Here is a 13,600-nt window from a genome sequence, read left to right on the forward strand (position 1 = left end):
AGATCCATCGATCCCGGCCGGCGGCCGGGCTGCTGTGCTTGGCCGCTTGCTTTCCTCCTCCTCCTCCCGGGCCAAGCTCGCCGGTCAAACTGACGAGTTTATCCCCTGGCCTGGTCTCCTGTACGGCCCCACCACGGCGTGATTGATGGCGCCAAATCTCCTGTTGCTCTCCAGTGAACGATCGGAGCTGAGCTCGCGAGGAAAAACGGGCGCGACGCGAGGAAAGCTCCCTCCTGCTAACACCTATCCGCAGCTCAGCTCGGGCAGCTAGGCCGGTGTAACGCGGACACTTGGATTCCTGCATCCTTTGCGCCGTGAGCTCTCGTGGGCTGCGTCTGTGGCCACCTGGAATTTTACCATGGGAAACGGAAGGCGCTTTCCGTAGCCATGATTCGGTGTGTGTACTCCCTCCATATAATAGATTGTATTTAAGTTTTTTTTTGTCTATAGCACACCACCAAAATGTGATTTTATGGGCAGCACATCTCACTCTTCAAATTAGTCTGGAACACACCGTGAAAACACAAATTTATATGCAGCACATCCTTCCTATTAAAAATTATATTTTTTAACTGGATAAGAGAGAGGGAACGGTGAAAGAACTAAAGTGCCCTTGGTGCGGGTCCCACATGTCATCTCCCTCTCCATCCTCCCTCCCCCCTTCCGCCACGCCATGGCGGCCTCCCGTGGCCGCCCCTTCCGCGTCCGCGGCACCGAGCGGAGGCGTGGCGCGGTGGCCGGCAAGCCGCGAGCTCCTCGAGCTCCTCTGCTCTGGCGAGGCGCAGCGCTGGTGGCGCTAGAGGCCCGCGCCCCCTCGCGGCGGGATGGCGCAAGGCCGGCCGCGCCGAGACGGAGCGACAGCGGCGACCTCGAGCTCAGACCCGGAGGTGGTGCCAAGGCGGAGCAGTGCGGGGTTGAAGGTGCCGGCGATGGCGGCGAGCCCTCCTTCCTCCTCCCTCGCCGGATCCAGGCGCCGGCGAGCCCTCCTCCCTCTCTTCCTCGCGCGCCAGTCCCCTACTCCCTCCGCCCCCTCCCCCTCCCCGAGGCTTCTCTGGAGCTGCAAGGGGCCTCCTCCCTCCCCCATTGCCGGCCACCGCGCCACGCCTCCGCCCGGTGCCCACGACGACTGCGCCGGCCGTCGCGCACGCGCCCGCGTGGAGCCCAGCAAGCCCAGCAAGACGGTGGCCTCCATGTGCGCAGCAGCAGCGGTGGTGGTGGCGAGGTGGCCGCGGGAGGCCGCCATGGCGAGGCGGAAGGGGAGGGAGGGAGGATGGAGAGGGAGATGACATGTGGAACCCGCAGCAAGGGCACTTTAATCTTTTTACTGTTCCCTATCTCCTATCCAGTTAGAAAATATAATTTTTAATAGGAAGGATGTGCTGCATACAAATTTGTGTTTTCGCGGTGTGTTCCAGACTAATTTGAAGAGTGGGATGTGCTGCTCACAAAATCACGTTTTGGTGGTGTGCTGTAGACAAAAAAACTCATGATGTTTAGGACAGTGACACGGTCTTCAAAGTACAATTTTGACCGCTTATTTTTATAAAAATATTTGTTGAAAAGTGATATATGTATATTTTTATGAAAGTGTTTTTTTAAGATAAATCTATTCATATAATTTTTACTTTTTCAAACTCAATAACTTAAAAGTTATCCGTGATTTATATTCCCAATGTTTGACTTAAACCTTGTTCAAAACGACATTTAAATCCTATGTGGAGGGAGTATGTGTGGATTCATCGATGGGAATCGGGATTGCTAAGATTTATCCTAATTTATTGGAAGGGCTAAGATCATCTAAATTTGGTATGGAGCTAGACACGGTCTAAAAGTTGCTCCCTCGGTTTATTTTTATATGACATTATATAGCCTCAAATGCTAGCATCAATAAATTGTTAGACCTACCCACTACATTTCTATTAATTTCATACTACCTCCATCTCAAAATATAATAACTTTTTAACTTGGTTAAAGTCAAATATTTTCATCTCTCTAACCAATAATATCTTTAAAAATAATTACTCTTAGATAAAAAATGTGACATGTTGTATAGTTGGTTTCATTATGAATAAACTGATATGAACTTTATGTTATCAATCTTTTTTTTACCATATACAATCAAAATTTAAAAGATTTGACTTGAACAAAACCTAAAGTTAGCTATTCTAGGACAGTGGTAGTACATCATTTTCTACTTAAAGAGCATCTCTAGCAGTTCCTCAATAAATACTTTCCAATAAGATGTTATTGGGATGTCCCAATACCATTTCTTGGATTATTGAGAGATCTCTAGCAGTTCCTCAATAAATACTTTCCAATAAGATGTTATTGGGATGTCCCAATACCATTTCTTGGATTATTGAGAGATATACTTTTACAGTCTCCCATTAATCTTGTTCTAATACGACTACTGTATTGGGAGTATTTTTTTTATAGAAAAGATAGTATCAGGTATATGAGTAATACACACTTGATGAACACAAAGAAATCTTTAAACAATATGTAAATAAAAATAGAGGGAGTAATACACACTTGATGAACAAAAAGAAATCTATAAACGTCATCTAATCATGGATATCTCTAGTACAATTTAAGTCCGAACATTACCCTATCATTTGCTGCCTGAAATCTATTTCTTTTCTTGGCCATAAGTGGTGTCGACTGATTATTTCTTTTTCCATAAATTGGTTCCCTGTTATGTTACTTCAATAGTTAGGTGTATAACTTTTGCTTTTGCATGGCACATCTTCATCAAGTGTAAGACAAACACATGAGTACATAGACATCATAATGTATGGTCCACGATACACATCATGAAGATGCTTGGTTTTGTGAATATAAGCTAAATTAACATCAACAGATAAATGCAAATACAAGTGGTAAGGAATCTAAAAGAGAAGCCCAGAAACTTTTTCAAGACCAGCACTGAAACCATAGCTTTCTTCCACCTCTTATCTTTCCTCTTAAGTCCTATCCACAAAAGGAAAGCAACCATCCCTCACGCATGTTTTTCTTAAAGTTAATTATTTGTAAGATCACTTCTCATCATATCCATTTACTTTTCTTTTGAAAAAAAAGATGACCTGTGGAGAACCACATGTATTTGTCTCATCTCATGACTTCAAAAATACAACTTTGAATGCATTTTTTCTATTTTTTTTACATTTTCCGGCGCCACAACAATGACTCGTAATCATTCATGCTAATCGGTTGCTTGTCTTCTAAACTTACATTTTCAACATATGCCATTATCACTGTAGCCCCAAGAAAATCAAGTTACAACGGAGCACATCATAAACATAGGTAGAAAAAGTAGAACCGGTGAAACAAATTACTACTCTGCCCTTTATCGCGAGGACAAAAATTTACTTTAGCGAGCACGTGATTGCAAAGTCAAAATTTTCTAACAAACTTCCTAATACCGCTACCTGAAGGACATTTAAAACCCGATGGAAAGTCACGCACCAACCTACCAACCATAGTACAGTTCAACTGGCGTGGCGAAGTACCGTCGCCACCAGTTCCCACGAGGCAAGGCAAGGAACCACCACCACCGCAGCATCGGCCATGGCGGCCGCTCGCCTCAGCCGATCCGCGACATTCCTGTCCGGGTGAGGCCAACCGCTTTCGCTCCCCTCGGTAAATCGGCGATCCAGCCAAGCGTCCAGCCGCAACCGAAAGCAAAGCAACGCCCCCGACCCCCATAGAAAAACAGGAGAGGAGGAAGGGGGGAAAAAGCTCGCAGAAGTGAGCTCCCACCTCCTCTCTCTCTCTCCCTCTCCCCGCTCGCAGTCTCGCACCACCACCGAACCCTCCGATCCAAACCCTGCTCGCATCGCGCCGCATGCCTCCGCGCGCCACGAGGCGGCGGAGCAGCAGCAGCTGACCACAGACCGCCCGCCCCTTTGACCCGCCGGGGAGAGAGAGAGAGACATGGGCGGCGTGACGTCCACCATCGCCGCGCGCTTCGCCTTCTTCCCGCCCACGCCGCCGTCCTACACCGTCGTCGTCGCCGACGCCGCCACCGGCCGCCTCGCCATCCCGGAGATCTCCCGCGCCCCCGGGCGCCGCCGGAGGCGGGACGGCGGCGGCGCTGGCGGGGACTCGTCCTCCGCCGCGGCCGCCGAGGAGGACGGCTCGGAGGTGGTGCGCCTCCGCACGCGCCGCGGGAACGAGATCGTGGGGGTCTACGTGCGCCACGCGAGGGCCTCCGCCACCATGCTCTACTCCCACGGCAACGCCGCCGACCTTGGCCAGATGTACGGGCTCTTCGTCGAGCTCAGCCGACGCCTCCGTGTCAATCTCTTCGGGTAAATGCTCCGCCCCCGCCACTTCAGTTCGTGCGATTGCCAATTTTGCTGGATTGGGCTGCGAGCTTGAGGGGTTTTTCCGTTGGGGGAAACTTAGGGGAGGGTTTTGGGAAAGGTGGGCGCGGTCGATTTCTGGCGTGCATTTATTGTTGGATGTGGTGTGGTTTATAGTATCTTTTGGCCGGTTGCTTCGATTAGACAAAGCGATGTGATTTGCTCTAATTTTGGGACCCTATTGCAGCAACAGCCAATTTGTCGTGAAATTGAATGATTGATAGGAAATAGGATTGGATCACCGAACCATTTTGGTTAAGCGCTGTGAGAATCGACCTGTATTATAGTAGCAAACAACTAACTTCCCCTCTAACTTCTCTATGCTGTTCTCCCCCTAAATTCACTTGATTTTGAATTTCGATTTTAAGGAGACGCTTGCATTTAGTGCATTGATTTTGAGGTTTTGAGCAAAATGAAGCATGCATTTATTATTTCTAGATTCTGTTCCAATGGAAGCAATAGGTATGGGCTTGAGAGTACTGAGTACCAGAGTAATTGGTGTGATATTTTTCGGTTCATAAAAGAGAGATCTATTTCACATAAAACGAAAAGAAGAGAAGTGTGTAACTTATATTCAGGTGTAATAATGCCAAGCTATCTCCTTTAAGCAAGGGACTGTACCGACTTTGTAGGTGTGCCAGAAAAGCAAGATAATGTATTTTGTGGATGTATCTTGGATTTTACACTATGAACTTTTTGGATGCTGATGAGATGGTGACTTGCACTCCGAGGCATGATTAGTGGGTCTGTCTTGTGGATTGGGTTATGCATGGAGATGTGCATCATATTTTAGATTCCAAGGAATCTCTCTTTTATTTCTCAGCCTATTGTAGGATGTGGACATTGGCTTTGTGATTCCTGAAAGAAAATTTCATTCCATGACATTATTCTATAATGTCAGACAGACATTAAATCACGTTTTGTTATTATAACTCTATTGCTGAACAGCATACTTACCATCCTCATCAGAAGCGTCACAAATCCTGCAAAGCATATCCAGCATTTGCTTACTTGTCCATCCCAAGGAAATATGATTAGCTTAACTGAATCGCAGCATTTTGGAGTGCCTGTTTTATGTGTTATCCTTTGTTTGGAACAATATCTACCACTTTCCATTTTCCAAATTTCCATAATCCATAATTCCAGTGCTAAAGAGGCTTCTCATCCAAACTGATGCATAATTTTTTGTCAAAGTTAGTTCCCTACCCAAAAGAGCAGTTGAAGCTAGGAGCAGATTTTTTTTTCTTTCTGAAAGTGATTTTTAACAGACTTACATGTTACTGCAGATATGATTATTCTGGTTATGGGAGATCTACAGGGAAGGTATTTTTCTGTTCTTTTATGTTGGTTGCTTCATCAGTAACTTACCTAGCAATCTAATCTTCTCCCTAACCGTATCTTAATATACAGTTTATTCTTCCATGGAACAGCCCACTGAGTGTAATACATATGCAGACATTGAAGCAGCATACAACTGCCTCAAGGAAAAATATGGTGTCGCAGATGAGGATATAATCTTATATGGTCAGTCTGTTGGAAGTGGTCCGACCATTGATCTTGCTTCACGATTGCCAAACTTGCGAGCTGTGGTTTTGCACAGTCCCATTTTATCTGGACTAAGAGTACTGTATCCAGTCAAACGGACATTTTGGTTCGACATTTACAAGGTATATCTGGTTCTTCTATTTCCATTGATCTAAGGTTTAACTGGTTGCTAAATAATTGATATCTTTTTTCTCTCCTTTCTGTAGAACATTGATAAGATTGGCTTGGTAAATTGCCCAGTGCTTGTTATTCATGTGAGTTTTACTATTTCCTTCTCTCTCTCTCTCTCTCTCTCTCTCTCTCATTTTCACTAGTAATCAGTAGTTACATTGGATCCTTGATGGAATTAACTGTGGATATGATACAACAGTATATTGATCCTGTCAATAGGTGATTCCTCATCTGTAGTAAGGTGTGCAATGTAGAATATTCGTGAGTAATATGCATCACTCAGCAAGCCAAGTACGGAACATTTAAAAATGAATAGCCATATATGTCAAAGTTGTAGAGGCCTAAGAACTAAGAACTGGCAACTTGAAACAGTCATGATTCATCATTGTTATCTAGTATCATTGTTGCTTCTTAAGAATGCTGCTCTGATTTTTCATAACCTGATTATTCTTATACTAGGGTACATCAGACGATGTTGTCGACTGCTCCCATGGAAAACAGCTATGGGAGCATTGCAAAGTGAAATATTCACCACTGTGGTTAAGTGGTGGTGGCCACTGCAACCTCGAGCTGTATCCTGATTACATTAGGCACTTGAAGAAGTTTGTGTCAAGCCTTAACAAAAAATTGCCCAAACCTGACCCGCAAGAGATAACAGCCAATGATGACACTACCACTAAAGCAAAGGAGGCTGCATGCTCGGAAAAACCCAAGGAGGCTGCAAAGTGCTCACAGATCTCGCGGAAGAGCCTGGATAGCCGAGTCGGGAAATCTAAAACAGTGGATGTTCCTGAGAAACCACGGATGAGCTCAGATGATATCGACAAGTTCAGGAGGAGGCGATGCTTGGTCTGGTGATGTATGATGTGATCTCCGGCGCAAATTGTGGAGCTGTGCCTGAATACTATGGTATGGGAATCAAGCAACTGTATTACATGATATCGCAAGGAATGGCTTCAGCTTTCCTGCGGTGGAGAGAAAAGAGCTGTGAAATAAGGAAGGGAATCAGGAAGCTACAATCATTATCCATCAGAGAGCTACTACGCGAAACCAGTAGTTCCTCAGTTAATTTAACACTTACACCGTCGACCTGTTTTGCAGCACCGATTAGGGCTTCCGTCATGTAAAAGTGTACCATTATTGTCTGTAATCACGAGGGACCAATACAAACATTTAACAGAATCACGAGCACAATTGTCTGTTCTGGCTGCACCAGACACCAGTATAAGGTTCACGTGCATCATGTATGGTGGATCCTTGTGAGCTTACCCTGTGCGCCAATCTACTTCTTGTATGGATTATTCAGTAATGCAGTACATATCATGGCAACCTGACTTGTGCAACGGCAGATTAAGCACACCACAGTTATCAACAGGTCATGTCAATCCATTTTTTTTCCAAAAAAAAGAACAAGAAAAAAAAAGAAGAGAAATAAAAAGGGGTCCGCCTAGTCACATATGATATATGTCCAGTACTTTATAAGTGCCATTCACCACTCTTTTATATATGTACATTCCCTCTGTTCTGACGGTGCCAACAAAACAAATATCTACAACACCAGGAACTACGAGCCCTGAAAGCCAAAGGGACAGGTAATCTGGCATGCCACACATCAAGCGCATCTCTATGCAGCAGCGGCAACAAACACAGATAAATCTCGAGCACTAATCTAATCCCTGCTGGTGTTGGGCGTCGTGGCCCGGCTGTCCCACGGAGCGTGAACCGTGGTGGGGGAGAAGGCCCCGTCCTTGGGCTTGTCCCCGTCCTTCTCCGCCGCCCGGCACTCGCCCTGGATGCTCCTGAGCACCTCGAGCACCTCCTTCATCGGCGGGCGCATCTCGCCGTTCTGCTGCAGGCAGCGGAAGGCCAGCTCGGCGACCATGGTCATCATCTTCTTCGTCGCTGGGTCGGCCTCGTAGCCCAGGTCGAGGTCCACCAGCTGCTCGAGGTGGCAGTTCTGGATCTTGCTGATGGCCATGCCGGCCAGGTTGATCTCGTTGCGGTGCCGGGTGATGTCCACGGCGGGCTTGGACGAGATGAGCTCCACCAGCACCACCCCGAAGCTGTACACGTCGCTCTTGTCCGTCAGCTGGTAGCACTGGTGGTACTCTGGATCCACGTACCTGATCGATGCCACGTGTGCAAGAACACATATCACCAATTCCATCACGTGTTGAAATCAAGATCGAGGAGCTTTGGCTAGGGCAACACAACAACACGATGAGAAGGTTTTTGGGCGTACCCTGGCGTGCCCTGGGGCGCGGTGGAGACGTGCGTGACGTCGAGGGGGAAGAGGCGGGAGAGGCCGAAGTCGGCGACCTTGACGTGGAAGTCGGCGTCGAGGAGGATGTTGGTGGTCTTGACGTCGCGGTGCACGACGGGGGGCTCGATGGCGTGGAGGTAGTTGAGCGCCGCGGCGGCCTCGATGGCGACGCTGAGGCGGAGCGGCCACGAGAGCGCGCGCTCCGGGGCGCGGTGCCCGTGCAGGTGGTCGGCGACCGTGCCGTTGGCCACGAACTCGTACACCAGGAGGAGCTCGCGGCTCGTGCTGGGCGTGCAGCCGTAGAACATGACCAGGTTCGGGTGGCGCAGCCCGGACAGGATGACCGCCTCGTTCTGGAACTGCTCCACGCGCCGGTAGCTGTTGTTGTACAGCCGCTTCACCGCCACCACGCGCCCGTCCTTGAGGTACCCTGAGCAGCACAGGTCGAGAACAATTGGAATTGAACACCATGCCAATTGGCACTGCAAATCCAGAGGCGACGGCATGGCTTAGGATTTAGGAGATCGAGCAACTCTACCTTTGTAGACGGTGCCGAAGCCGCCATCACCGAGCTCTCGGTGCTCATCGAAGGAACTGGTGGCCTCCTCGAGCTCCTCGTAGGTGAAGAGGTGCGTCGGCGGGTCCTCGATGCTGCCGGACTCCATGTCGCCGACCCGGGAATGCGGGGTCCCGCCAGAGCCGCTGTACTTGAGGAGCTTCGAGGACGAGTTGATCACGTTCTTCTTCTTCCTCTTGCGCACGATGAACAAAATTGCGGCAGCAGCAAGCACGGCGAGACCAGCAGCAGCCGAGACGCCTGGAAGTTACGCAAGTTAACACTTCATTTTGTGGGAGCTAAGCTGTAACAAGGAACGCATTTTCCTGATCAACCGTGCGAGCAATCAGTTCTGTTATTTCTTCATGAATTTTGAACAGAAACCAGCATACCGCTTTGGTATACTAGTTTCTGAAAATTCTCATGGATGTATTTTTGTAAAATGTAATATAGCATATTTTCTGTGGTCAGGGAACAGTTAGCTTTATACCGATAGACATTCAGAAGAACAGAGTTTCGGCAAAATGGTGGGAAAGTGCTCACCAATAATCACTCCGTGTTTCCTATTTGACCTTCCTGTAGGCAAGGACAAAAACACAATATTAGAAATTTTTTTATCTGAACAAGATTAAACTGATTCCAAAACATAAAGTACAAAAATGTTACATTCTACTCCAAATGATTAGGCGATGTTTTCACAAAGTACAAAAGAAAAAGAAACTCATGCAAGCAAAAACAATTTCAGAAAATTAAGCGCAGACAGAGAAATTTGGGTGGCTGTTTTCATTAAATTGATCAGGTACGTATGTTAGAACTTCAGCTGAATAGTGTGATGTGATGGTCTTTCATATGTACAAAGTCTTTCATGTGCAGGTCGGAAGAAGCAAGCAGCAGCAAAAGTGCCTTTGCGGTTGCTGTTTGCATGTTTCCTTCTTCCATTGAAACTTCGACGCACAATCTCTTTTGTAAGTAGCGCGAGGGATGAGGTCCAAAGTCTGGTAACTTTGGCAAAAATGTAAAACAAGTTCAGTGTGCTTTTTGACCAGATAAGCAACTCCTGCAATTTGAGGAATCTGTATGTTCCTCTCTGTGACTCTGTCCTCTCTTTCGATTTTGTTGACGCAACTTTCTCCTCTTTACGAAGATATGGTGAATCATATAACTTGAAAAAAAATGCTAGAACATAGGAAAAACTTGTAGAGGTAATTAATCGTTTTGCCTGTCTTCAATAGCTTGGTCTTTGCATCAAAAAAAAAAAATTTGGTCTTTGTATAAGTCATAAATCACAAAGTCCCTTGCAATAATATTGGTCAGGACAGAACTATAGGTAGGAGGTCGGCATCAGAAAAGAAAACTGAAAGCTAATAAAGGCAGGCAACAAATATCTGGTCAAGACAGGCACCTGACATATGCTTAAGCTTTCCGACAAATGATAACAAAACATCTTAATATGACGTCAGAGCAGTTAAAGCCCTTCCAAATCAAAGATAAGAAATGTCTGAAAAGCCTCAGCTTACCTAAAGAAAGAATCTCTCAAAGTCTTGAACAAAGAAATCTGAGCCGTAAAAGTTAGTACTACTACCATTTAAACTTGTCTGAAGAACACAATAATACTTGAACTTAGAAACATTAACACAGACTTAGTGATTTCCTACTTAGTGGTCCGAAGTCCAAAGTTTAATGATCCCACAGAACATTCAGTAACCAATACAAGCTTTAGTGTTACTGTCTCAGGCCTCGGCGGGCCCAGCTAATGTGAGCACCAGCGATACAGGCAACCACCAAAGACTGAATCGCGGTTTTCAGTTAGCCAGAAAGCGAGATGAGACGTCCACCTCTGAATATTAACAAGACTAAGCTAGTGCGCGTCAACTTCTGCCGTGCTCCCTACATCGACAGGTGGGCCTAGATCGCTCATCCGACGCGTGCCCATTAATTCTGCAGTTAAGTTCTTGCCGGGGAAGCGTCGACGCGTGAGCATTAATCCAGCAGTTAGCTCTTGCCGGGAAACGCCGGAGGACTCAATCAGCAACAGTGTCTACATTCTACAGCGTATCAGCGAGAGGAGTGATCACAACTAGTACTCCTACATTACCAGAGTGGCAAGAATTCAAATGGCCGTGCCAAGGACTGTGACCATTGATACTGATGAAGTTTATTCGAATAGTCGCGTACTGATAACTTGGTGCTGCAGGAAGCAGGTAGAGCAGTGGGCAGGCAACCAGGGCACTGGATGGAGACAGATAAGGGGTACGGAAGGTAGGCACTAGGCAGAGACGGATCAACAAAGCCCAAGCGAATTCCAACCAATTTTTCCTCTCCACGCGATCGTGCTGACACCGACGGAGGCCGAACCCAAAGGAGCCCCTGGATAAAATCTTTGGAGCCCGACCCGTCCCAACAACTCCAACAGCCCCGCCGGCGACAGCCACCAAGAAACAAGCGCGAAGGCGGTGGTGCCGTTGCCCCGTCCGATCGAGCAATTCTTTTCAAAGCCTTAAGAAACGTCTCCGTCGAACGAGGACGGGTTAGCGAGCAGAGACCCCGGACTGCTTGGACTGGCGCGCTTTAAGCTCCGGTTCGTTTCACACCCTGATATTTCTCCCAAAGTCCCGGTGCTTTCTCCCTTCTCCGTCCAGGAAGGAAAAGCTCTTGCGTGCAGGAATTCATGGCTTAGTTACCACCAGCGACATGGCATGCAAGCAAAGTTGATCTCTCCAAGCAACCATAGTTAGAGCGTGGTGGTTAACTAATGACTAGTACCAGTTCAGAAGATTTTTGGCGGTCTGGAGTTTGGACGACGAAAGCATGGCTGCCTCAGGGTACGTACCTAGTGAGGAAGAGTCAGCAAGTGTCTTACTGCAGCCGCCGTCGCCCACGCGGCCATTGGCGCAGATGCAGCCCAGGAACTCGCCGGCGCGGCTGAACCCGCACTTGCCGTCGGACTGCTCGCACCGGCCGCACTCCCCGGAGCTCCGGTCCCAGCCCAGCAGGAACCCCGCGCTGAGCGCCTTGCCGTACCCGTCGCTCCTCCACTTGGGGTCCTGCGCGTCGCGCGGCGCGGCGCCCCTGAGCACGGGCACCTCGAAGATCCGCGCGCACGCGCTGGACCAGTCGCCGGGAGGCACAGCGCCGCTCGGGAGCACGAACGACAGGCCGCCGCCGGGCGCTTTGTCGGCGCCGCCGCAGGTGATGGGCTTGATGGTCGGCGGCTTGGGAGGTTTGGGCTTGGGAGGCGCGGGGTCGGCCTCGGCGTCGGGGTGCCCGAAGGAGCAGTTGGCGAAGAAGAAGAGGTAGTCTACGGCGGAGATGGGGAGGAACAGCCGGACGTCCGGCGGGATGGTCACGTTGTGGTCCACGCTCGGGCAGCCACCGTCGCTGGCCGCGGAGTCGGCGTAGGCGAGCGAGACGGTCAGGTTCGCGTAGTCGATCCCCGAGACGGCGTAGCTGTCGCCGCCGAGCTTCAGGACGGCCCGGCTGCCGCTGCCGACGCCGTCGCAGGTGACGGCGAGACCCGGGTACCCGCAGTAGGACTCGCCGTCCCGGCCCGGGACCGCCCCGGTGTCGCCGGCGAGGTAGAACGGGTAGCTGATGTTCACGCCGCCGCAGGGGTACGGCCGCCACCGGCACGCGGAGGCGGCGTAGGCGTCGTCGTTGCCGCGGGAAGGGGCCAAGGAGGAGGCGAGCAGGAGAAGCACGAGCAGGCCGGGGCGGCGGCCATGGTGGCGGAGGGAAGAAGGCATGGCAATTGGCAGGGGCTTGGCAACACAATGGCTTCTAGCGCGCGCGCGGTTTGGTTGGCGGCCGGGCGGGCTGGCCGGCTCCGGTTTTAAGCAAGCAATCTTTTGAACTTCTCGCTTGGGCAACGGCAACCGCAGGGAGCCGTGCCGGTGCGTGTATCGGTGAAAGTTGGGTGGCCGACGCTGACGAGAGGCGAGGGCATACGGGCGGCACACGGTGGCTGATGCGGGGCAGACTCGCGAGTCGGCGACGTTGCCAGCCTACCGCGCCGCTCTGCAAGAGTCGCCTCGCTACCTGACCAGACGTGCCCTCATGTCCCTTTCCCGGTGGCGACTCGAGAGCCGGCTAGCGATACTTTTTTTATTATTATTGATTTTTTTTGAAAGAGTCTTTCCTTTTAATTGGCGTCAAAGGAAAGATGCGCCTGACCTTTGATCCTTTCCAGGAAGTCCAGAAGGCCTGATTTTCTTGTGGAATGGCAATGGCTCTCATTCATGTGTTAGAAAATATATAACGTGCTGCGTCCTAGCAGCCCACTAACAATACGGAGGCCCATAAGAAAAAGTATAAAAAAAGCTAGCAATACGGAGGCCCATAATAAAAATAAAGACCCAACCCAACTAACGGTGGTCCCGGCTCGGAAGAAAACGTGCCATCCGACTCGGTCAAAGTCACACTAGCGCGCCTATGCTAACCAAGTTTCCGTGCTACGCTTGAGAAAATGAACAATCTCTTCATCATCAGAGATTTAAAAAGGCAACGATTTAGATAAAGGAAAAAAAAAGGGACGGAACGAAGAATTTGGAGCAAAACAGGCAGTAATCCCGGCTGCAATTTGGAAAACCAGCACAAGAGCTTCGAGAGGCTTACCGGAAGAATCGGCGGTGCAATTGTTAGCAGCGCTGACATGGCCGCCGGAGCACAAGCAGGCCATGAATCCCCCGGTCTGGTTGTAGCCGC

General features: G+C 49.2%; 2 protein-coding genes across 2 annotated transcripts; one reads left to right on the forward strand and one right to left on the reverse strand.

The window, feature by feature from the left end:
- Positions 1-3,641: 3,641 nt before the first annotated feature.
- LOC120707672 (alpha/beta hydrolase domain-containing protein 17C-like) lies at positions 3,642-7,409 on the forward strand. Its single transcript, XM_039992630.1, has 5 exons — positions 3,642-4,310; positions 5,651-5,687; positions 5,795-6,031; positions 6,116-6,163; positions 6,540-7,409. Exons 1-5 carry the CDS (start codon positions 3,934-3,936, stop codon positions 6,936-6,938), a joined length of 1,098 nt encoding a protein of 365 aa, XP_039848564.1. The 5' UTR covers positions 3,642-3,933; the 3' UTR covers positions 6,939-7,409.
- Positions 7,410-7,445: 36 nt separating this feature from the next.
- Positions 7,446-13,486, reverse strand: LOC120707670 (LEAF RUST 10 DISEASE-RESISTANCE LOCUS RECEPTOR-LIKE PROTEIN KINASE-like 1.2). The gene is made up of 5 exons (XM_039992629.1): positions 11,730-13,486; positions 9,443-9,475; positions 8,882-9,160; positions 8,323-8,773; positions 7,446-8,203 (listed from the first exon to the last, which is right to left on the reverse strand). Exons 1-5 carry the CDS (start codon positions 12,640-12,642, stop codon positions 7,750-7,752), a joined length of 2,130 nt encoding a protein of 709 aa, XP_039848563.1. The 5' UTR covers positions 12,643-13,486; the 3' UTR covers positions 7,446-7,749.
- Positions 13,487-13,600: the final 114 nt, after the last annotated feature.

Source organism: Panicum virgatum, chromosome 5K (genome assembly GCF_016808335.1).
Source record: "Panicum virgatum strain AP13 chromosome 5K, P.virgatum_v5, whole genome shotgun sequence".
In the NCBI taxonomy this organism is placed as follows: Eukaryota; Viridiplantae; Streptophyta; class Magnoliopsida; order Poales; family Poaceae; genus Panicum; species Panicum virgatum.